Source organism: Limulus polyphemus, unplaced genomic scaffold (assembly GCF_000517525.1).
Source record: "Limulus polyphemus unplaced genomic scaffold, Limulus_polyphemus-2.1.2 Scaffold5195, whole genome shotgun sequence".
In the NCBI taxonomy this organism is placed as follows: domain Eukaryota; kingdom Metazoa; phylum Arthropoda; class Merostomata; order Xiphosura; family Limulidae; genus Limulus; species Limulus polyphemus.
The window spans coordinates 6,862-33,059 of NW_013670805.1; the positions used below are offsets into that span (position 1 = coordinate 6,862).

A 26,198-nucleotide genomic window follows, 5' to 3' on the forward strand; every position below is an offset into this window, starting at 1 on the left:
TCAGTCAGATGGTACATAAAAGTAGCAACAGAGCTACTTGTTTGCACTGCAGTTGTAAATTTGCAATGAACTCCCCACAGTTCGAGGAAAGAAGATCCAAGTTGTAGATTTCCATACAGCACTAGCTGAAGCACTGTTGGATTTAGATGGGGAATCTTTTATATCCCTCAAGACACCAACTCAACATTTCTTACATGAATGGACATCAAATAATGCAATTCTGTTCAAATTGGTACACGAAACTGATGGAATATCATGGGCAAAAAGCTCACAAAATAAGCACATGCTGCTAACTGTGATGGAAGTCCATTCTTTTGTCCTGAAAGTTTTGAAGAGTGTCATTAAAAACGAAAAAACAAGCTTTTCATTTGTTGCATATGAGGAACATTTTTTTGATTTGCTTTTTGCAATTGAAGTTGAACTCAAAACATACATATAATAAAAATGTAGAGTGCTGAAATTCTTTAATCTAATACAATTATATTGTTTGTATTTCAAAATTTAGTGCTTTTTAAATATTCATGGCCGAAAATAAAATAATTTTGAATAACAACCCCCTTTACTTATTCATTTGTCCTTACAGATACATATAATAAAGTCAAGGCTGGTCCCATATAACCAGTAAGTATAAACCATATATGACAACTTATGAGAACATGAATGGTAGGCCACATGCAATGCTTTAACTGAACTCCATAAGCCCTCAACTTCATACCCTTAATTAATTTTCCATGTTAGCTGGTTAGTTTAATACCAGCATTTGGATTTTTGTCTGATAGATGGGATATCCCCAACGCATTATGGAGCTATTACAACAGGCATTATCCACTATGACTTTAACATGACAACTAGGACTGACAATGGAATCTCTACCAAAATCTTTAATGTTTATTTTATATTAAGTTCATTATTGTTTTACAGTGCTGATTTTAATCACCTATCACCAATTAATGTAATTAATAGTATTGAAGTTGTTTATTTCATTATATATATATATATATATACATATATATATATATAAACACATATACATACACAAAATTTAAAACTCTGAAAATGGCTACTGCCCTATAACCCATGAAAGCTTCTGAACTGTTTTAAATAAGTCCTCAGTTGTTAACTATGGAAGAATTTTCATCATTTAAAAAAACGAATGAGCAAATAACTATAAATATGATGATTACTTAATGACAAAATTTTCTTTTTATGAGCTAAATTTATAAACCCTTAAATATGTAAAACATTCATATACTTTGATTAAAAAAAAACTAAAAACAAACCCATAGCTTCAATGATTAAAATACTGTGGCTAGGAATTGTAGAAATTAGAACAAAATGCTTTGACATAGAAGGAACAAGAGTCTGTGTTCAAACTCAGCTGGAAAGATTTAATCTGTTTTTTCTAGTCTATCATACTTTTTTTTTTAAATACAATAGGCCCTGCTATAACAGTCCACTATAGTGAGAAACGTGGTATCATGAAGACCTGTCTTGGACCCCAACATCTTCTTTTAAATCTACTTTTTTGTAGAATGTATTTCCAGTCTTTTTTGTGAGTGTCAAACATTGTTGAAGTATAAATGCTCCACGAATGACACACTTCTGCCAGATAATACTCATTGCCACCCACAAGCAATTCAACAAAATGAAACTTTATTGTCAAACTTTTTCAATTCAGGTTACATTTTATATGAAAATATGAATTTAATTAAATATGATATTTAGTATTCACAAAACTGTGTTCTTTATTAACTGCTGGATTATCTGTTATGCCTTTATTGTTATTTCAATAATTATTTTTTGATAATAAAACACATATTTAGATTTTTGATCAGCCAATTAGATGGTAGCTTTGTGGTTAATTAAGGGGTTTAGCCTATGAGATTTCCCCAGCATAACTGAGCACAATTTTTCTCTGTATAGATACAGGTCAAATTTAGAATAGGGTCATCTATACTTGTACTGATACCCACAAAACAATCAACATAAAATAATGTCTACTGAATCACGAAAGAGAAGATCCTATATCACTGCCGAGAAGCTGAAAATCATTGGCCACATCAAGGAAGGTGCTACTCAAGCATCCATTTAAAAAAGAATGGGAATTGCTGAATCAATGCTTTGAAGGTGTCTTAAAAATGAAGAGAAGTTGAGAAGAGTGTCGATTGAAATGGATGAAAATGGCCAAGAAAGCCAGTACTGCTGACAACACACCTCTCAACAGTCATATACACATGGTTCACTCAGCAGAAAGCCAAAGGTGTACCTGTATCTTCAGGCTCAGAAGATTTGCCAACAAATGAAGGAAAATACTAGCATCTCAGTACAGTTTGAAACAGCACAGGATGGTTAGTAAGATTCAAGAACTGGCACGGCATTTCACAAGTTACCATATGAGGAGAACGAAGGTCTGCAGATGATCTAGCTGCAACATCACTTCCCACTGAATTCCAGAAGGTTATTGACAAACTGGATGAGACACACCTATACTATAAAATGTTACCAGAGAAGACATTAGTAACAAGAAGTGACAAACAAAATGTTTAAACTTAAACAGATAAAGACAAGGTTGACAGTCCTCGTTTGCTGCAAGAAAACTGGTAGACACAAGCTGACTCCATTCATCATTGGAAAATTTGCCAAATCATGCTGCTTCCATCATCTGAGCCAAAAATCATTACCATGCCAATACTCAAATAGTACCAAAGCCTGGATGACTTGATCAATTTTTGAAAACTTGTTTCATCAAGAATTCATGCCAAATGTCAGAAAATATCTCAGACAGAACAAACTACCGAAGAAAGCCATCTTGCTACTTGACAACTGTCCTGTACACCCACCCCCTGGTAACACAAGATGGAAACATCAAAGGTGTCTGTCGAGAAACACAACTCTTAAATCTCAACCCCTTGACCAAGGCATCATGTAGACCTTCAAACATAAATACAGAAGAGAACTGATCAAGAAAATGGTGGACAGTAAGAATGACAGATGATGAGATATTGGCCAGTGTAACAGATCCAAATCTTTAAGATGACCAGTTAGCTGATGATGATGATGAGACTGAGCCACTGCCACAAAATCATTCACTACCTAGAAGAATCACCGAGATGATTGAAAGCCAACAAAAAATCTACTATATCATTCATAAATGAACTACAATTTTGTCAATTGTTTGCTCTCAAAATATTTTTGTGTAATCTGTATAAATGAGAAATGACTGTCTGTGGATTTAAATAGTCTGATTGTACATGTATATTCATTGTTATTACCAAAAGAAATAAAATTTATTTCAATCGATTGTTTTCATTTTGTTACCAGAAGTCTGTTTGTTTACATCAGATCAGATGGTTTATCTGTTTATGAGGCCATTTAAATCTGTTTATCTGTAGTTCTGCCTTATTCTGGCTATTGGCTTGGGGCTTTTGAAAGGACTTCATTATAACATGGTCTCACGATATGGACCCTGTGGATCATATTATCGCTGGGTCCTAGCGTACTACTAATTTAGTGGTTTTCGAAACTTAAAAAATTATACTTATCTTTTTCCAGTACATATACAGTAAGTAAGCTACTGAAACCTTGTAATATTACTTCAGCTGGAAGTACTTGAAGAGTAATATCACAAATTGTAGCTATCTTTCAATCTTAAGAGCTAATCATTATGTACTTATATATTTATATGCAAAAAGACCAAAGGAAGAAAAAGAATGCAGGCTTTTGTTTGTTGTTAAACGCAAAGCTGTACAATGGGCTATCTGTGCTATGCCCATTCAAAGATTTTAGCATTATTAGATTATAAGCCCTTATGCTTACCATTGAACAAACGGAGGGAAAGAAGCAAGCATTGTAATCAGATAAAAGTATTGTTTGTTCAAGAGTGTAGTTGATATTTCGAAACAAGGAGTTTAAGGATAAAGTTGAGCAACCTTTATACTGAGACTTCTAACACTATAAACATCTTCAGTTATAAGGGTAAAATAATAATAACAAATGGACTTAAGAAAAGAAAACCTAATTGTTGTCTTTCTTTTCTGTTATGTTTCAAACTGGTTAGTATATATATGTATTTTTTAAAATTAAAAACAATGATGCTATAACTAGTAGAATTTATGATAAGTACAGTATTTAGCAACTAATAGCACAAGGAGTAAAGTTTCTTATAACTTTTATTTTACATAACCATAAATTATCTTTAAATACTAGTATCTCTGTACCTATATCTTAAGTGAAAACAACAACCTGAAAACAATAGAATTTTAACTTATTTAACATTTAAACTTAGATTCCACCAAATAACAAATTTTAAATATGTAAGGGTATTTTTAAATATCAAGAGTTATTCTTTGATATTGTGCAAATATTTGAAAGAAAAAAGTGAAAGTTAACATTTTCCTAATCTGAAAATGTATTTGTGATAGATACCTTTCACACAAAACAGCTATATTTATCATGTGTCTACTTAAGAGATTTGTATGCCACTAGTCTTGAGCTAACTTCCACCTAAGTTCACATGTTTAATATGATGGGCAGTGGTGCAAGATGATGACATCATGCAACAATAGCCCTTCACCAATAGGAATGGTGATACACCCTCCATACACAGTAACTCCACCTAAGCATTTGCACTCGAGATAACTCCATTCTTAGACAAGGCAAGACAAAAAGGTGTATCAGAAGTGGGGAGGTCAGGTAGGAATGTGTGAAGAGGTATCAATTAGAAATACCTTTTCAGATTAGGGAAATGCTAACTTCAGAGACAATACCTCACTTCTATACACAGAAAAGCTAGAATCCCACAATAAGTTAGTGGAGGGGCCTGTGCAAAAGTTAAATCTAGATGAGCTCCCTTTAGAAAGTGCCCAAACTGAAAACCCATGGAGTGTGACATCTGATGGCAGGGGGTTCTATAGGGTTGCAGCCATGGGATCCCAACCACATCTTGTATTGAGCAGGGTATACTCTTTGTCAGGAATGTAAAGGGTGAAAGAGGCAAAAAAGCCCAAAGTGTCACAGGAATGGGCAGAATTTGAACATAGCCAACCAAGCACCTGCACACAAGTAGTCAGCAAACCAATAGGTGTAATTTGGTTAAGGGTGTGGTCAAACAGTATCATGGGTGCTTACCTCACCTTTACTGGACAGACTGACTGCAGGAGGAGGGCAAATGAACTGTATTGTACTAAACCCCAAAACGGAGGAATTCTCCAAAGTCCACCACCTCAGTGGCTAGGAACTGGTAAGTGACAAGGATCTCCCATGCTCCACTTGAAAAGAATGTGCATTGAGAAGACCTGGAGAAGAGAATGGGAAGAAGAGGAAGGTCTGGAAGGTGGAATTGGAAGGGTAGGGGCAGACTGATCCAGTTGAAAAGACAAGAAACCAGGAAAATAAGAGGATTGATGATAAGCTGCTTCAGCCCAGGTCTCCAGTTAATCAGGAAGACCACCAAAGGTGTCTGGGCAAAGAAAGAGAGCCTGACTAAGATCACACAAATAAAATGTATGTAGCCATACATAAGTAAGGAGTGTATCCCAACCCATCAAGTCCCAACAGCAGAGGAGCCAAGTAACCACAGACAGAGCAGAAGTTGTATGGGCCAGTGGTAAAGAGAAGGGAACAAATCTCACCAGAAAAACCCTCTGAAGCATGATGAAGCACCTGAGACATAAAGTATAGGAAGGAGAGGTAACTTAGGATGGTAGTGAGAAAAAAACAATGCTGTGAAAATTGGGCACTAGAAAGTGAAACAGAAAACAAGGAACATGCTCCCCGAGCAGGCAAAAGAGATTCTAAAGATTTGGAATCTAAAAAAAGGAAAGGAAGAATGGTTGTAAGCCAGAATAAAATAATCAAGAAGACAAGGAGGATGAGGCATGTGGGCATGGATGCAAAGTTGACCAAGAAAAGAATCAACATGAACCCTAATATCAGATAAGGGAGGAAATAGTCCTGAATATTAGTTTCATGAAGCAAAGAATGGGAAGAATCATAAGACACGAGGAAAGAGAAAGAAAGGAACATACTTGGGACATCATATCCTGAAACAGAGTGGAAGGTGGAGGATTGCCATCGACTGGTAAGGCTGCACCCAAAGCAAAACCAGGTGGAGGGACCAGTAGATCAAATTTGTCTTCTTCCTGGTCATTCTGAAACTGAGAAGAAGAGATGTTGGCTGAATGAGGAGGAGGCCTAATATACATGAGGGATCTCACAAGACACTGTAAAATGGTTGTAATGCCCTTAACAAGCCTCCAGAAACCATAATAACTTCAGCACTTTCACAGGATAAAGTAGAAGTCACTGTCACTTAAGAATTCATGAAAAATTCAATGCTTTTGAAACAAAAGCTTATGTAAAATGAAAAATAAAGTTTCATTTGTGATTGCAAATCTCAGTAAATTGAGCATAAATGAGAAAAATTAATGTCTGTTCAATGTAATGTCATGAAAAAGAATGATATTATCTTGAGTGCAAATGCTTAGGGGGGAAGATACTGCACATGGAGGTTGTGTTGCATTCATATTGGTGAAGGGCTATTGTTGCAGTTCACATTAAACAAGTGAAATTAGGTGGTAGTTAGCTCAAGGCAAGTGCATGCAAATCTCTTGGGCAGACCCATGAGGAATATAGCTGTTCTGTGCTCAGAGTTGGTATAGTTTTAAAAATGAAAAACTTGACTCATTTTCAACTTTAAAAGCATGGGGTAGTCATACAAAATGCTACATTAAAACAGCAACAATAACATTATTAAAGTGCATAAAAATTATAAATAAACAGCACTGGCATAACAGGAATAAAATAATTGAAGTTCATGAAACCACCTTACTAATTAATATATATATATATATATATACACACACACATCAGTTTGGGTCACAAGTTTCAAGGCTGACAACAGTTATATATTTAATCTTCCCAAATTTTACTTTCAAATTTTCATACATATACACTGGAGTTTAGCTGGTTGAAAATGTATTGTCTTTGAGAAAAACAAGTGATACTTCTACTAAGTACCGATACAAAAGACACAAGTGAATATTTTTGTATTCATACACAATTTCCATACAGTAAAGTGCAGTCTCAGCTTTACCGGACTAATAAAATTGTTTGTATAGTTATTACCCATGGTTTTTACATTGTGTCTTATTCAGTATTAGACTGAAAGAAAAAACGAAATTCGAGTAATTCGAGCCTGCTTTTGCTTCTTTTTAGTCACTGCTGCCATAATATGATTAACCTTCTTAAAGAACTCCTGGTGAAGGACTTTGCCATTCAGGTTTGAAAGGATTGGAAGCAGGCTGCAGGGTAAGCTCTCCAGGGTTACTGTTGTTGCTTGGTTGGGAGACCTTTGTATTGGTGCTTGGAGTGCTGGTGGGCACACTGAAACCAATGGTATTGGGAATGCTTACATTGCTATTAGGTCCCACACCCCGTTGCTGTTTCCCAGAACCTGTGGGAGCTGAAATTGTTAAGAGGTGTTGAATCAATAATGGCACGCAAAAAATAGAATTTCTCATATAGTATTTTAATGTGATAATCAACTAGAGTGGCAGAAATAGTTACAAAAGATAAGCTAACAAACTAATTGGTTTGATTCTGCAGAAATTTAATTTTTTACTAAATGCAATAATGGAGATATACTTTCGAATTATCTTAACCACATATTTTTAAATGGGAATTGATTGATGATGTAAGTTTACGTAATATTTGATAGTTATCAGTTTTGTAAAAGACCGACTGGAAACCTCAATTCTTATGAAAAAAATACAAGTATCTAAATCACATCACAAGAAAAAAAGTAAACTGATACTTTCAGACAACTTTAGAATTACAACTGTTACATTATCCATAACTTCAAGTGACATTCCTGTGACAACATCAGTTAGACTTCCAAACACTGGTACAGATAACTGTAGTGATCTGTGACTTCGATTTCAAATCTTGTTCAAGTAGCTATTATGCTGCTTTGTATAAATCAACTACAAGTATATAACCAAACATTCACGGAAATGATAGGACTCTTAAAAAGTTTTTCTTTCCTTCTTTTACTTCTTTTCAATTATGTGCATTTACTAATCATATGAAACACAACCTTGTTTATAAATAAATATTTATCAAAGACTATACTACATGATAATTTTGAATTATCTTGAAAGTATAATTATACTGTATCTTCACACTGACACTAAGTAAAAGTTAACAGTTGATAATCTTTATTTTTCAATTTTCTTGTAAATGGTAGTTGTTACTATCTTCCAATTAAAAACAAAGAGGTTTTCCATCACTCTGCACTACACTTAATCAGATTTCACTAATAGTTACAGCAGGTCATAGTCAAAAGTCAAATTCTTTCATGCTCAGATGGCACTTAATATTTGGTGCTGAATTGGCACAAGTAGATGAGAATGGTGACAATGTGCCAGTCAGTCACAGGATAACTCCCAACTAATAGCTGGTACTCATCAGACAGCTGTGTAGATTGAAACAATTAGAGTAAAGTATCTTGCTCAATGACACAACAGTGCAATTCAAGCCAGCCTCGATCTCACAACCATTTAATTACAAGACCAAGGCATGAAGCCGTGGAGCCATGCTGCACCCCAGTTATGACAAGTAGCATTTAGAAATTTAAAAAACACAAAACTGTTTTCAATCTCCCTGTGCTTCACTTAATAACATTAGATTAATGGTTACAACAGGTGACATTTTGAAGTCTGTTTCAATTTATTCTAACTAATACAAGAGTTTGTTAATTTGTTCGGGAACGAAATGATCAGCCACAATTCATTATAATCTCATGACTATAAGATGTTTGATTGTTCTGTAGCTTTTCTTTTGTGCTCTTTTCCTTTCATGAACTACATTTTGTATAAAAAAAGGCCCCAGGATAGAAAGGTAATGTTCGTATTGATTACCTTCTTTTTTTTTCTTTCTTTATCGTTTCTCTTCCACTCCTGATGAAGTCATTTGACATATTTCTTTTTTTTCTAAACGTGTTTTGCCCCCAGTGGCAGAGGAGTATGTCTGCGGACTTACAATGCTAAAAACCGGGTTTCGATACCCGTGGTGGTCAGAGCACAGATAGCCCATTGTGTAGCTTTGTGCATAACTTCAAAACAAACAAACTAACTTCAAAACTAAATGTGTTTCCTGTTTTGATTTTAACCAAGATTATTTCCAGTTTCACACATATCTTGTTATTACACATGTTCTCTTAATTTCTTTTTAGTTATTTTACACATTTCCACTAATTAAAGTAGCATTTCCTACTTGAAAACATAATTTGTCTTTTTTGAAAATGACATATTCACTGATAATATCATAGTTATTTCCATGGGTTTAGAATATACAATTTTTTTTTTTCTAAAATGAAAAATACAATAGTTAGTGCAATATATACAAGAAAATGTTTTGTTAATGTTCTTTGTTAAAGTTATTTTATTCAGTCCCACAAGTATTTAACTAATTAAAAAACTATAATTGTGTGTCAACAGTTGGTCAAAACTTCCTGCCATCACCATGTGACATTGTAGCATTTTCAATACCACCACCAACAATAACTTAGCTTTCAAAGCAGTGTGGAAATAGATTTTTATTTTGGAATGCTGTGCACATGCTGAGCTTAAAGAACCATAATACTGTAAGGAAATATGAAACTTTTAGGAGATAACCTAAAATTAAATTTAGCAACCAGTAAACTTAGGACAATTCTCACCTGTGTGAATGCGCCTGTGCCGGGAGAGCTTGTCCTTCCTGTAGAAACTTCGCCCACAAAAGTCGCATGGGTAGGGACGTTCTCCAGTATGGATCATGGAGTGGCGAGTAAGATGGTTCTTCTGGGAAAATCCCTTTCCACAAATATCACAATGGAATGGTTTGTCTCCAGTGTGGGTCCTCATGTGGTCCAGTAGCTTGCAACGGTAGCTGAAACCATTGCCACAGATTTCACAGGAACAGTTCTTTCCTACTTGCATTGATGGTGCATGAATTCCCAAATTCCCTATCAAAATAAGATCAGAGCATTAACATAAGCTGCAATTTTAAGTTGCATCAGAACAAACAATGAATATAATATTATGTATTTTTACAGAGCTTCATATCAGAAACACAATAATAACAGTCTAAAATGGCTAAAGTTTTCTTTGTCAATCTGTATTCTTTGTAACCTTCCTTGGCATTCCCTAATCATATTTTTACCATGTAATGCAAATGCTTATTGATAAATACTGAGATAGAATCTCACACTATATACATTCTAGAGAAACTTGTTAATAATGAACATTTGAAGTTCAAAAATCTGTCCATATAAGCAGTATCACACATTTTTATCTCCTTTTTAAGTTACATTCCTTAAAAACAGCAGTAAATTTTTTCCTAGTTTGTATACATGATAAAAAAAATAAGAAGAAAACAATACAAAATGCAGTCCTCTTAGAGCTGTTTTCTTAACAGCTATTGAAACAAAATTCTCTTTAAGCTTTGATGGTTTTCTTTGATGATGCAATAAATTAATATTTCAAGCATCTTGATTCAATGAAATCCAAGAATCAGATAGTGGCAAAAATAAATCTGCTATATATACTTGGGGATAAAAACAGGTATAATTCTTGCTAGCTTTCAAAGCACAATGAAACTAAACAGAGCATAGAGTTTTTATTTGCCACTTTTATTTATAAGGAAGTTTTATATAATTTTCCAAAGGGCACACAGTTGGAAGCCACAAGTCTCTACTGAAAATGTAAATTATTTAGCATCCATTATCTTTTCACATAAAGTGAATCAAACTAAAATGGTTTAACCATGAGAAAGGCACAAGTCAAACTACTAAAAATTCTGATCATATTTTTATTAATAAAAGAATATCAAAAAAGTACATTGTTTATTGAGAAAAATGTATTTTGTGCCAGTATAATTTACATCATTTACAGGATGCATCCTATTAAGATTTTAAAAAAATTAATGTGCTTAAACATACAATACACAAGCTTAGGTGCACAATATCTACTTTCAGTTCCCTGTTACCTGGTTCCTTTGATGCATCACACAATCCAGAAATTATCATTTGATTCTGCATCCTTTGTTTAAAATAATAGACTATTTCAATAACCTTCTGGAATGATATTCTAAATAAGAACGTTATTGATTATAATACTTTTGTACTTAGTTTTCTAAAAGTAAATATTTTCAAGCTATAATCGAGTAATGTCTTTTCTTCATATTTTTTCAAGCCTCATATTTCCTAGTTATGTTAAAAAAACAATAAAGTTAAAGCACAAATTAAAAGTTTCAAATCGTTAAAAAATATTTTATTAAAAGTCATGCTTTCTGCATTCAAACTTCATGAACACTGAACAAAAACATGCTTTCCTTATTCATATTTATTAGTTTTATAAAAGAAATTACATACAGTGATTAACTATTAAATATCTACTTAGAACATCTAGAACACTTTTCTCCATATTTAAACTGTTTTACAAATATATTTCCCTGTATATGTATAAAACTGGTACAACACTAGTAAGAAAACATCTCAGTGTTTTTCTGGGTGAGGAAAAGTATTCAACAATTTTCATATAAACGTTTTAGTACTCAGCTTAAGTGATAAGAATACGACAACAATTTCTATGGATAAACGAACTGTAAATAGCTACATATTTTTGGAAAAGATTAATAAATTTTACATAAAATGCTGTTTTTATCAACTTAGAAATAAAATATACATCATTAAAAAGGGCAACTTACTAGTGTGGTAGTCAGAAATTCATTCCAAAATCTTCAATATGCACGAACTTTCCATTATAAAAAAGAAACCTTTTCGTAAGAAAAGTAAATTTTTTTGACACATAATTTACAGGTAAAAATTGCTGGAGGAATTTTTCCTTCACTGTTACTTTTTTTTTTATAAGTAGTGGAATAAGGATAACGTTTGTTTTTCTGCCTAGATTCTAATTTATTAAAAAGTTACATTTCAAATATTACAACACATATAATTACAGCTCTCAATTACAATTTCTTTGTTTGATTTTCTTATAATTATCTATCTACCTGTAGATTTATTTCTATGCTTACATAACTATATAATGATTAGAGAGATCTGCCCAAATATTTTTTTAAAACAAAATTGGAACATTTGCAATGGCTAAAATTATTTCTACTATACAAATTTTACAGACAGATATATCTTAATATGAGGAATGAAGTTCTCCAACAAACTGTAAATAAAGATGTCATAAGGTGTGTGTAATATGAGTATATAGTTTTATGTTAAGACACGAATCACTGACAATTTAAACACACTGTATGAAAAACTCATGTTTTAACTACATCTATATATCACTTATAATATTTCTTGGCACAGTGAATACTTGAATGTAGTAGTCTAAAAGACTGAAATTGTGAGGGGGCAGCTTGTGCAAGAGAAACAAAATTACTGACAAGACACAAAGATTGTTGTACTAATCTTATCATTTTTACTTCCAATACAAAACATCCTGCTGTCATACAGTATTACAAACATCACCATAATAACAGCCAGAACAAATATTTATTATGCACACTGCTCCATTTACAAGTTTCCAGATATATTTTGTGAACATTTATAAATTCATTTGCAGCAAGGCCACTAAAGGCTTAAAAAAAGCTACATCAAACATAATTACCAAATGAAGTGTCTGTTACTTCTTTTTATAATAGATCATGCATTTTGCAACACCATAATGCAACAAATATTGTAGTGCAAATTGCTTCTATACATATCTAGTTCACAGTAGACAAAATTTTACAGATACCCATGATAAAAACATCTACTTGAAACTTAATGTAAGCATATAATCAATCATTTTCTTTTACAACAACGTTGGACATACTATTGGTTTTTCATAATTTTAACCATCAGAGTAGTAAATATCCATATTCATTATAAACATAATAAGTAAAATCATTGTGCGAGATTTTACCATGTAAATTTTTTAAATATACAATGAAACCTATGGTAAGATACTATTAAGTTCTTTTCATTTTAGAACTGTTGACCAATTTTGAACAGTGATATATTACAACCAGTGCCAGATTTAGGCATAAGCTAAACAAGCTACAGCTTGGGGCCTCACAAAATTTCAGGTTTTTTTGCTTTTAAAATTTTATGTGTATTGTAGTTTTTAAAATGGCCAGCCAAATGATAAATATGTAATCAGTAAATGCATTCATTTGAAAATAATTTGTATTTTTCACTTTCAATACCTTGCTATTAAATAATAAATAATTAAAAGGCACATATATATATGTTTTTAATTTTTTGTGGCGACCCAAGGTCCTGTTTTAGTATGCACCTTTGCGAGACCTTCTGGTGTAAGTTTTTAACAAGGGGCCTCCAAGCTTTATATAGCTTAGGGCCTCACCAAGTCTAAATCTGGCACTGATTACAACTATTAACAATGAAAAATAAAGTGTCTGGGAGACTGCACTTTTACACACTGGTAACAGCCTTGTCTTTCCACAAAATTACAGCATAAGAAAAAACAAAAACTACAGTGTGAACTCAAATACAGACTGTTTAATATGAACTTGACTGAAGTCTTTAGTCATTATAAAATTTTCACACACTTTCAATTACTGCAGTCTAACAGTGTATGGTTTAACTGAATAGAAACAAAATCATCGTAAATGTTCACTTTAGTTTACGATAAACAAACTGTTATTTTATCTTAGAGACCTCAACCACTTTGTATAAATGTTTTTAATTGGCAGCAACAAATTTCACTAGTTTCTGTTTCAAGTCATTTCTTAAAATATGAATTCAGTTTTATGTACATTAAAATTTGTGAATAAAATAAATTAATTATAAGTCTATTACTGCAATAACAATACTTATTCATTCACCAGTATTATACTCGTTTAATGTTACACATTTTCAAAATATTTATATAACAGGCTTCCTTTTACACACATATAAAGTCCCAACATGAATTTATAAATTTCTTTTCTACATTCCTTCTCCAAAAAGTAATTGGTTTGGTTCCATTTTTTATTTTACAAACAGAAACTTTCAAATGAAAAGAAAAAAATACAATGTAATTTTCAAGAATGTATGTTATTTTACCAAAAATAGTTAACATTTTTGGTGAGGAGTTTTGGCTAAGTGATTCACTTCAAAAGTAATGAGACCAAATTTAAGGCAGGACATTGTTCTCAAGTGATCTAAACTGGATTAGATAAATTGGATAATAATAAACTGGATAAATTGTTTTTCTTTTAGGTTACTGTTTTCCCAGTTATCATACTTTTGTTTAGAATACATTAAATAGAACTAGTTTCTTTATTTTACACTTTTATTTTTCCATCAAATCTTGTAGTTTTCTGCATTAATAAAAATAATAACCATATTACCCCATTCCATCAAATCTTGTAGTTTTCTGTATTAATAAAAATAATAACCATATTTCCCCATTTTAAACCTTGAATCAAATCTACACCTTTTACATGAACTTGCAGGATACACAGAATATATCAATCTTGCATTCTTGTTTTTATAACTATTTTTTTGTATGCTATTTGAAATTTCAAAAGTGAGTTATACTAAACTCATTCATCATTTTGTACTCAAAATTTTCACTCTTTTGACAGTTTTCCTCATGACTGTACTCTATAATGATTTTATCACATCTTAAAAGAGTGAACCTGATGTAATATAAAAATGATGCACAAGTTTTTCTATACTTTATTCCAAACACTACAACTTGTATAACACTTTGTAAAAATTCTTTAAAAAGTGGGTAAAGAAAAGGCACACAAGAAATATATATAAAATATTCTCTCCTGTTCCATTTATCATACCTGCTTTTTCACTTTTCATCCGCCACTCCTGGAAGTTAGGTGAGCTATACCATAAATAACTTTGTAACACCTACATTATCTTGTCTTAAAAAATGTTATGGAAACTTATAATGTATTATATTATGCTTAAAAGACAAAGAACAATGAAAATTTATCTGTTTTCCCATCAGTTTTTTAATTTGATCTCTTCAGCATTAAATTTGCTTCTAACATTTAATGGTGACAAGCAAGAAAATAATGTTTGCACTGTATCAGTACCAGAGGCTTGTAAACTAACTTGTTGGTACTGATACACATGTAAGTCAGTAAGTTAAAAACTTTATTTTCTCTAACCCATATTTTGTTAAAATCTCAGTTTAGTAATGGAGAAAACTTACAGTGTGGTTTTTACTGCTTATATAATAATCATAAACCTGAGATTTGTCATTTTATCAGTTTACTTTCAAAGTATATTCATAACTATGCACTGAAACACTAAATGTAGCTTTATCTTTACTTACCAAGCTATGCCGGAACCAATGGGTAGAAGGCTAGATATCAGTTGCAAAACTAGCAAGGTAACAATAGTAGGTAATTTTCTTACTTACTTACTTTAGCTATTAATGTGTCTTTTAATTTGAATTAGTAAACTTTGAGTTTGTGATAGTAATATTTATGGAATGAATGACATAAGCTTTTAAAATGAACAGTAATTAATCAGCATATACTTGCAATAAATTGTTACTTATTACTGAGGAAGAAGCTTTCAAATTCTGTATGAATGTAATTACTGTATCAGTACAAGTGTGACTTTTAATATGATTCTTTATAGAGGAAGTTTCTAGCATAAAGTACCTGTTCCAAGCCTGATATTACTGTTAACATGGACATGTACACAAACCTTGCATTACATATATTTGCAGAAATTTATTTGGTGCACATTTGGGACCAAAATAAATTTAATTCAATAGAACCACATATTAAATAAATTAAATACACAGTCACATTATTATACAAAGTAAGACAAACTATTTTATTTATTATACTGTTACTGGTTGAATGCTTTTAAGTAAAAACAAGAAAAAAATTGAATTGAAATGTTTACAATAAAGTGTTACTTCAAATAAATACATCTCGAATAGATAAGATTTTTAAAACTGATAAGAAATTCTGTTTAAACTAACTACCTGTGTGGTAGCCTGACAATTTAAGCCTGCAAATGTAATAAATACAAACATTGAGGATAAGTGAGAAGAAGCAGTAATAATTTTCCTGTGTGCCTTCTTTCATATTTCAATAGGCTTATAAAATTTGATGGATTTTGTTAGGCAACAGTAATAAAATTATATAGTAATAGGCATTAATCCGTAACAGATAAGACTTACTTCTGAAAACAACACAAAGAAATGGTTTCCCATTCACACTTTCCAGAGTTTGCCTGTTTCAAGTTTGAGAAAACATTAAAACAAGTGTTTTTGTTTTGTTTTTTTTGTATCTAAAAATAAACCTAGCATGGGGAGAATTGTTTATAAGCTGGCACTGAAAGAATTAACAACCCCCAGTTCTGAATTTTATAAAAACAAAAACACTTTGATTTGATGAACTACAGGAACAGAAAAAGGTTTTTGAAGTACTTTTTCTTTTTTAATCGGAGTGTGGTTTTATGAACATGGATTTAAACCACTCTCTAGCAGCCAAAGTTTTGGGCATAAAGTAACAATCTGAAAAGAGGAGAATGTAGGAACTATGAAACAAAAATGAGGCAGACATCCATCATGAACACAACTGAACTACAACATCTGCATGTCAATATGAGCAAAAAAAAAGGACTTCAAAGAAGGTGATAAAACAAAGATGAAGACAAAGATTTGAAAGGAAGACAGATAAGAGCATGCAGGACCACATTGAGATTCTAATCAGGGAGTGAAGCAGGGGGAGGAGGATGGGAAATGTTATAGGAACAGAAGAACATGGACAAAACTGGTGATCAGAAGACATGAACCTAATTGGAAAATTAAAACATAGCTAATAAAGCCACTCTATAGCCTGCAACGGAGGAAACCAAAAAGCCAAGTCAAAAAATGGATGTGAAGTGAGGAACATTAGGTTGGAAAAGATGATAACCACATCGGACAGACCAACAACAATACGTGTACCACTGACATTGGAAAACTGCCATGGAGGAAAGACAGTCAGGATAGGAAGTTAAGGAAGCCACATGATGTAAAAGTCTGGCCCTTCTGGTGAGGGAATGGACAAAAAGTCACATATAAAGACAGAGTGTGGGAATGTTTGAATGATACATGTCTAATTAGGGCTGATGTAGAAGTATCAGAGATAAAGGAAAGAGGCAACATTAAAATATGGTGCAGCAGTGGAAACCACGTTTGAGCCAGCCAATATGGAGCCACCAACCAAACATGACATGGAATGGTCTGAAAGGACAAGTGAGAGGAGACAAATAGGTACTGGCAAAAGTGTCCAAATCTTGGACACCCCACTGAGTACACAAACCCTGAAAAACTTGAGGATCCAAAAATCACTCCATAGGTAGAATCTTGTTGGGATGGGATAACCAATCTATGACAAGAGTCAGGGCACCTGGAAGAAGACAAACCAAGAAAGTGACATGATTCCACTCCACCTCTGCTTGGCTACATATTTGTTATAGTCTAAATAAATTATTTTTTGGCCTGCAGCTTGCAGTTTTATACTTTTCTGTTCATGGTTTTTTGTTTTTTAACTTTTCGTTTACACTTTGTGGAGACAAGACACACTTTTCCAAGCTAGTGCTGCTACCAAGTATTGAAGACAAGCTCAAGTAAGTTTTGTTCTTTTATCACTCCTATTGTTTTATGATTAGGTTTCTTTGTAACTTACAATTTTTTCTAATTCTTTTCCACTTATCATTTTTGAGCTTTTAGAATGCATAATGCTAGCATCCACCCAGACAATCATTACTTGATCCACCAGCAGACTATTATCATTGCCCAATCTCTATGACATGCTGTAAGCAGCTCAGGGCAACTGTCCCCAAACCAGGGCCAGCTCAAGGCCCGGGTAACCAGGAGGTTGCCCAGGTGCAATGTGTTGGGGGGGGGGGGACACCATAGAATAGAAAGAAAAACATAATAACGAATAAAAAGAAATGGAAAATACAAAAATTATCATACATGCAGTCAAATTGTTCAATAAAGTCCATTTTATGTCATATTGTTGTGGCAAGAGACAAAGGAAAGTGTCATGGCAGTCAGGTCAGCACATGTAGGTATGATGGGGGGGGGGGGGGGTCCTAATGCTCATTAGTGCCAGGTGCCGCAGGACTGAGTGGTAGTGATTTGTGTACTTTGTATGTGTATATATTTGTAAGGCATGATGATGTTTTTTAGTAACCTTTAAATTATTTAAGATATATGATAATGCATTACAATCTTAATTAATGTTATTTAACTTCATATTAGCCCAACAGTATACTTAAGGTTGCCATGACATGTCATGTGATTTGGCGTGGATGAGTGTGGGGAAGCATGGGCTGCCCCACGCACCTCAGTTGTATTCCTGGAGTGGTCAAGGTGACAAGGGTCAAGAGGTTAGTCTGCCAAAGTGCAAGTTGAAATTGTTTTATACTGTAGTTATCCAATTATTCTTGTCCTAATATCTATACCTATGTCTCCCATTTTGTTACCACATTTGTTCATGTTAATGTACTTGCTTATAACCTAGTTGGCCTGGTTAGACCCTTCTGACATCAAGTGCCAGGTCAGTAACTCCTGATGGGCTATTTGTGGGATGCTCTTTGTTTTAAAAAATTACAAATTCCTAAATTACCTTATGGTACAAAATATTAGCCTATCCAGCACTACTTTAATATTTTAGCCATCCCAGAATTATCCTACTGTAGGCTTAGGCGTAGGTTTCGCATATTAAATTTTTGGGAGCATCATAGATATATAGGCTGGATTATGTTTTTTTATAATGATAATATAAGCAGGCTTGAGCCCAAAAGGTACATGTTATTTCTAGTATGTATTAAATGCTTTTCCTGGGTATTATGGGTAGCATTTTAATTTTTTTTCTCCCGTGTTTTAAATGCCTTCAAAAAGTTATCAGGCTATGAAACAGAAAAAGGCATGATCAACAAGAAGAATTCAAGAAACATCCTAAGTTGTCAAGTTTTTTCAGTCCCAAGTCCAGCTCTACAAATTTGTTATCTGATGTAGACAAACCAACTGAAAACTGTATCTTCTGAAGAAAACAACGAACATACTCACAAATCTACATATCATTACCAAAAATGTTGAAGAATTGAACAATGATATCATAGCTGGAAATTCTGAGAATGTTGTTCAAAACAAAACTGAAAACTCCACAGAGAACCATCTCAATTACTATGATCCAGTACTCTGGTCTGATAACTTGTCAGTGGCAGAAACTGGGTTGTTTCTGAAGAGACTCAAATTCATTATTGTGGAAAAAATGTCCATAATGAAGTAATTAATTTGTTTGGAAATTTCATCCTTCTTTAGACTGCACTCCAGACATCAATCATATAAAGCAACTTTCATTTACAATAAGATTTTTCATGCAGAAAACATTTCAGTCAAGGAATATTTTTTTAGCTATAAACCAGTTATACATTCTACTGGAAAAGGATTGCATAATATCATACTTGATTTGTTAAGATAATGTAAGCTGGACTTACAAAACTGCAGTGATCATGGATATGATAACAGGTCCAATACGAGAGAAAAAAAATAAAGGGGTTCAGACACGGATCTTAAAAGAAAATCCATGAGCATTTTATATGCCATGTGTATGTCATTCCCTGAACTTAGTAGTTGGGGATAATGCTGCGTGTTGCCTGGAATCGACTTCATTTTTCAGAACTATTCAATGCATACCGTATTTGCCGGTTTATAAGATGATACATTTGACTCTTAAAACAATGTCTAATTTTACTTCTCATCTTATACACAGCTTTAAAGATAAGAGTTCCAGTAAGAACTCTCTGGTTAATAGCATGTTTAACCAAAACTACGTTCTTCCTTTTACTTTTTTTTTTTTGAGTAAGTGCATTGACATCATGCCACCTACTGCAATACAATAACATATTTGTAATTGTATCATTTGTCTTGATTTTTCATAACTAGAAGTTACCTCACATGCTAGTTACACTTAAGACATTTTTGTTTTGAAATGTATTGATCTCATCCATCATACTAAAATATTGCTAATATTAGGTACCATTTAAATTTTGTTATCATTTCATGTATACAAGTTTTTTCTTTCTTTTAAAGACACACCCTGTTAGAGAAATGAAGAAGAGCCAGCTATCCTGCCAAATTTAAACTGAAAGTTATTGCCCATGATGACAGCACCAACAACTGTGAAGCAGCATTAAGGGAAAAATGGTATGATCTTGGAGAAAATCGAAGGACAACTAAAAAAAAAAAATGTCAAAACAAATGCATCAGTCGAGGAAAGAAGTGTACGTGGCCAGATTTGGAAGAGCAGTTGCATATTTGGATGGAAGATCAAAGAAAAAGTGGATATGTGGTGACAAGTAACGCAGTTCCCTTGAAAGGAAAAATCAATTCCAAAAAAACAAAACATAAATGACTTTAAAGGTGAAACAAGTTGGTGCAGAAGATTTACAAACAGGATCAGTCTAACATTGAGACAAAAGACTAAGATATCTCAAAACTTACCTGTGGATCTTGAAGAAAAGATGACAGAATTCCTGTAATATGCAATTAATAAACCAAGTAGGCTTTGAACAATGCATGATAGGGAATATGGATGAAACATGTTCAGTTAGATATGCCATCATCCCAAACAATAAATAAAAAAGGGCAAAAAACAGTATTTGTCAAGACAGGTGGGCACAAGAAATTGAGGATAACAGTGGTTCTTGCATGTTTGGCTGACAGAACTAGACTGAAGCCTACAGTTATTTTTAAGAGGAAGACAATGCTTAAAGACAAATTTCCAAATGGTGTTGTTGGACATGTGCAAACAAAAAGTTAGATGGACGAGAGCAGTATGAAATTGTAGATACAAAAAGTTTGGAATGAGAGACCTGGTGACATTGGGCAGAGAAAAAGACTTCTCGTGTGGGATTCTTTCAGCACACATCTTGCTGATTTTGTTAAACATTAAATACGTATTGAATGTAATACAGTTCTGGCCATAATACCAGGTGGTCAGATAAGCCTTTCAAAGATAAACTTTGTGAAAGGTAGACGTTTTGGATGCTTGAAGGGGAACGTAAATTCCCTGTGACAGGAAATAGTGTTTGATTGAGTCAACTCATCATAGGAAGAGAGCCATGTCGATGTTATAGAAAGATCATTCAAATTTGACAGGAGAGAGAATAATATGATATGGCAAGGAGTAACCAAAGAGAGAGACGTTGGTAACAGTGGTATTGGTACTAGCAATGACGTATGACCAAATGAATGGTTAATTATCTGGTAGTTCCAATGAAAACAAAGATGAGGAAGAAATTCATGGATGTAGCAAATAAAATTAGAAACATTGCATTGAACTGAAGATTAAATTTCTAGTTGTTTTTTTTTGTTCGTTTGTAATGTTTTATAAATCACAGTTTTATATAAAAAAAAGTTAGTTTCTATAATGTACACTAATTTTGTAAACATGTTTTTATAGTAGACCACTATATTTTAAGATTTAGTGTTTTTTTGAAGTAGAAAAATTCAACTGTGATGAAAACTTTGTAATGTTGTTTATTACATGTTTGTGACTTAAGTTATGGTGCATTGAGCTGCAGAGATTAAAGAGCATAAAAACCACACTTGTGGTTGTATTAATTGCCCCATAGCACAGGTTAAACATAACTACTAAGAATTTCTTTATAAAAGTGACATCTTAAACTTTCTTGACAATAGAGGTCATCCTATACACCAAATTTCAAAGAAGTACACTTAATTTGCTAAAACAATCCAGGGTCATCTTATAAATCTGCAAGTATGGTATATGTTTCAATTTCTGCCTTGCTGTGTGATGGCATATACTTATAAAATATGTAAATGTCTCACTGCAAAGTCTTTATGCGAGACCAGAAGGGAGTGCAGAACAGAATGTTTCAGAGCTATTAGATATATAAAATGATTGGAATCAGAAATGCCTGTTTCTGATCCTGCAATGCAACATGAAGCAGGGACTCTTATATTACAAACAGAAGATTTCAAATTTTTAGTTATGATGAGGGTTGGTATATCTTAGAATAAATGTTGTCAGCAAAACTATGCAGAGTGCCTCTGTGGAACTGTCTATCACAGTTTCATTAATGAGTACTGTCACTAATTATTTAACTGATTATCACGTTATGGTTATGGAAGGGCACTGACACTGGCAAAACAATTAGCTTCAAAACTGTAGGTAGAGCTAATTTTTTAAAAGTACAAGAGTAAAGTGCAAGAAAAGGCAATTTCAGTATGAGAGTAACTGTGTAGATGGAATTTCTAATGCAGAAAATCCAGAAAGCCTGTTCAAAAATCATGTGTTTAATGTTATAGTAGACACAGCCATAATTTCTTTAACAGGAAGAATCGAAGAGTTACAAAATTTCAATAACTCATGGGGATTTTTAAGTAACTCAAAAGATTTACCAGGTAAAAAATGAACTAACAAGTGCATGTCAAAGTTTGGAGGATAAGTTAAGGTATCAAGAAAATAGTAATATTAATGGTTGCGACTTACTGCCTGAATTAGACATTGCAAATGCAATATTTCCCAGAGACGTAAAGTCCCTAATACAAGCAGTTAGATTTATCAACACTAACAAGTTGCAGGATGTTATGCCAAATCTATGAATTGCATTAAGGATAATGCTTACAATTCCATAGCTGTGGCCATGGGAGAAAGAAGCTTTAGTAAGCTTAACCTGATAAAGACATACTTAAGGTCTTCTTCCATGATACAAGAAAGATTAAATTCTTTAGCAATTTTGACAATAGAAAATGACCTTGTCAGAAATATAAATAAGAAAAATGCTATAAAACATTCACAGATATAAAATTCAGTAAAAAATATTTTAATTAGGATAATATACAGATTTGAATATCTGTTGTTGCGTTTGATTTTTTTTCATTTATTTGCAGTAAATTCTCTATTCTTGTTCTAGTTATTTATCATCATGAAAAAAAAAACTGACATGGTAAAAAGTCTCAAGTTTTAGTTAGGATTGTGTATGGATTTGAATGTCTGTTGTTGTGCTTGATTTTTGTTGTTGTTTTTTTTCACTTATTTGTAATAAATTCCCTATTCCCATTCGTCTAGTTTTTATGATGAAAAAATTTCTAAATGTTAAAAGTTTTAAGTTTTGTCCCCTCATCATTAATCAATCATTCACAGGAGGTGACCACAATCTAATTTTATTTACATTATACAACAACATGGTAAGTTCAAGCCAGCTTCCAATAACTAAATTACATGATTTCACACAAGCAGATTAACAGCCACCTTCCCCAAATCAAGTACAATGCATTAAAATTATTGAAAATTATGCTACAGAAGTCTCTAATGCTATAATTCAAGAATAGAAGCAACAGTCCCCAGCAAAACTATTAACTTAAACCTTCTAGCTTGGAAAATAACCCCTGACATCCACAAACTAATTATAGAAAGAAGACAACTATGATGCAACTGCATTAGAACACACAATCTGTTTCTTAAAACATTAGTAAGAAAAACAATAAGAATAAGAAAATTGGAACAACTATTGTAAATCTATTGATGAATCGAAACCTAACTCTGCACTTTTTTGGCATACATTCAAATCAATTTTTAATGACAAACCAGCTAATGCAAGTTAAAACATCAAAAATGAACAACAGCAAAGCCACAACTGATAAAAACATGTGGATCTCTTTGCTGAATATTACAAAAACACTTTTGAAATCCCAAACTTAATATAATTCAACTCACAACATTTTACAAACATAAATAATCCTGTAAACAAGAATAAATATATCTATTCCCCACACTTTCCTGTGACTTTAGCCAACCCAGAAAACAATAACATCTATACAACTCATTTCCCTTGCAGAAATCAAAATAAACATTAAGCGTACCATGCACTGTGAGGATGGTATCAACAACACAATTTTCAAGAATTTTAGCTCTTTTCCATTTGTCTATAAATAACGTTCTTAAAAACTGGGTTACTACCCCACAGTTTGGAAATCAGCTGTAATTAAAGTTACACCCAAGAAAAGCAATGAATTAGACAACCCAAGCAACTACAGACCCATAAGTTTACTTAATACTCTCAGTGAACTTATGAAAAAATTTATTTCTAACCAATTACTTAGTTTCCTTGAATTTAATAACATATTTAACAATATTCAAAATGCCAGCCAAAGAAAAAGATACACCACCAACCACTTAGTTTGGAATCTAAATATAAAACATTCCACTGCAGCTATATTTCTCATCACCAAAGCCTTTGACACCATATGGCATGACAAAAGTTAGAAACTATTCTCACTGTCATTATAGGATGGATTTCCAGTTTTTTTGACCAACCAGATTTCCAAAATCAAAATCAATAATAAGCTATCAGATTCCTTTCAATTGAAAGCCAGAGTTCCCCAAGGATCAGTCTTTAGCCCACTACTTTACATACTCACATCTCAATATGCTGATGACATCACTATCTGGAGCAATCTGCTCATTGCAGCAGTGAAAGTACAAAAGTCACTTAATTTAGTATCCCTCTGGTGCAACACGTGACTTGTCACGCTACACCCCACCAAAACCCAAGCAATAATATTCCCAGCAGGCAACACCTCCCATCACTACAATGCAACTACAATGTTTTCAAGTGAATGGGTAGGGCTATTCAGGTCCACAAATGGGGTACATGCCATAGAATATGCTGATGCTGCCACTATATGGACTACATCCAGGACAAGAAGAGTGAAGCATCTGCTTAACTTGTGGACTGCTGAAACTTGTGAAAGCACTGTCCATACCTTGCTGAGCAGCAAATATGGTAGGGCTATCATTTTAAGCTTATAGCTTGACAGATGCCAGCTAACCCACAATGCCAGTATTTTGCCAAGCAGCAAAGTGATCAGTACCAACCAATGGCTCAGCAGATCAAAGATACTCAACAATGAGCAGTGGATGTTGTGGCAAATCCTCCATAAAACTGACACCAAGCTGGGTTTTGTCTTCAGCTAGGGGAGGGGTAAAGCAAACTGCTTGCACCAAAGAGTTTAGTGGTCAGCCTAGCTCTCTCAAGACTGAGTAGAGTGCACATACTTGTGACAGTACAAAGGTGAGAGGTTGAATTTCTGGTTTGCACAGGAGCAGCAAGAACCCTAGTGGAGCCTGCCATCTTTCAAGCCTTCCAAGTAAGACAACCACGACAGCCAGTGAATACTTACTTCATTCTGGCAAATGGCCAGAAAGTCATCACTCTGACAAGAGATGAAGTCTCAGGTTTGTTTTGAAATTATATGCAATTGGCTAGCCAGTTGGACATTGGAATGGTTACAGGCACAGTAAGTAAAATGGAAGTAACCAACATTAGTGGTAAAGACTGGATTCAATGCAACATGGCTGCAAACAAGTATGTGGCTACCAATACATTTGAAGTTGTTGGTTGAATAATGCAATCTACTTGTTGGATAACATGGTTGACAGGAACAAACATTGACTCAGCACCATACAAATACAAGCAATGCACATGTGATAAAGCATCTACCATGCCAGCTTCTTTGGAGTACTATGGAGGTGACCAGTGTTCAAATACAGCAGAGGTTGAAAGAAAGAGTCATACAGCCTTTGGAAAGTGCTTGGTCATCTCCAGTAGTCCTAGAAAAATGAAGGTATGGCAAGGTTGTGTTGATTTTAGATGAGTGAATGTTGTAGCTCACATTGACATCTTTCTTTTACCATTAACAGATAATGTCTAGAAACGTTACAAGGTTAAGCTGGATAACAAGAGCAGGTCTGAACTTCTGTTAGCATAAGAGGAGGCTTGTATGAATTCTACATCATGCCAACCAGTTTGTGTAATGTACCAGCTACTTTTTAAGAGGCTAATGGATTTTACACTGGACTGCATCATTTTAGTGTTTGGTTGCACTTTCAAATCTGAGAACCTAAAAATGGATAAATAAAGTAGGTTTGAAACTGAAATTATTTGTTCATATGAATAGAGATGAAGTTTCTTGGTCACATTGTAGGCAACATATAAACTACAAACCCAGCAAAGATAGCTGCAGTGAGAGATTGGCCTCAAGGTGTGATAGTAAGAAGTCTGCAGTTTCCTTGGTTTATTGTCTTATTACCAACAGTTTCTGGTCAACTTCTCCAAGATAGTCAGTACTGTTATCTGTTCTCACAATAAC

At 33.4% G+C, this 26,198-nt stretch overlaps 1 protein-coding gene across 1 annotated transcript in view; it reads right to left on the reverse strand.

Annotated features, from left to right (window-relative positions):
* Positions 1-1,203: 1,203 nt before the first annotated feature.
* LOC106472252 (zinc finger protein 112-like) overlaps positions 1,204-26,198 on the reverse strand; it is a 55,645-nt gene continuing 30,650 nt past the window's right edge. The window contains exons 4-5 of the mRNA XM_013932880.2: positions 9,719-10,003; positions 1,204-7,462 (exon numbers count right to left, since the gene is read on the reverse strand). Coding sequence (XP_013788334.2) covers positions 7,245-7,462; positions 9,719-10,003 — 503 coding nt within the window. The 3' untranslated portion in view covers positions 1,204-7,244. The remainder of the gene's footprint in view (positions 7,463-9,718; positions 10,004-26,198) is intronic.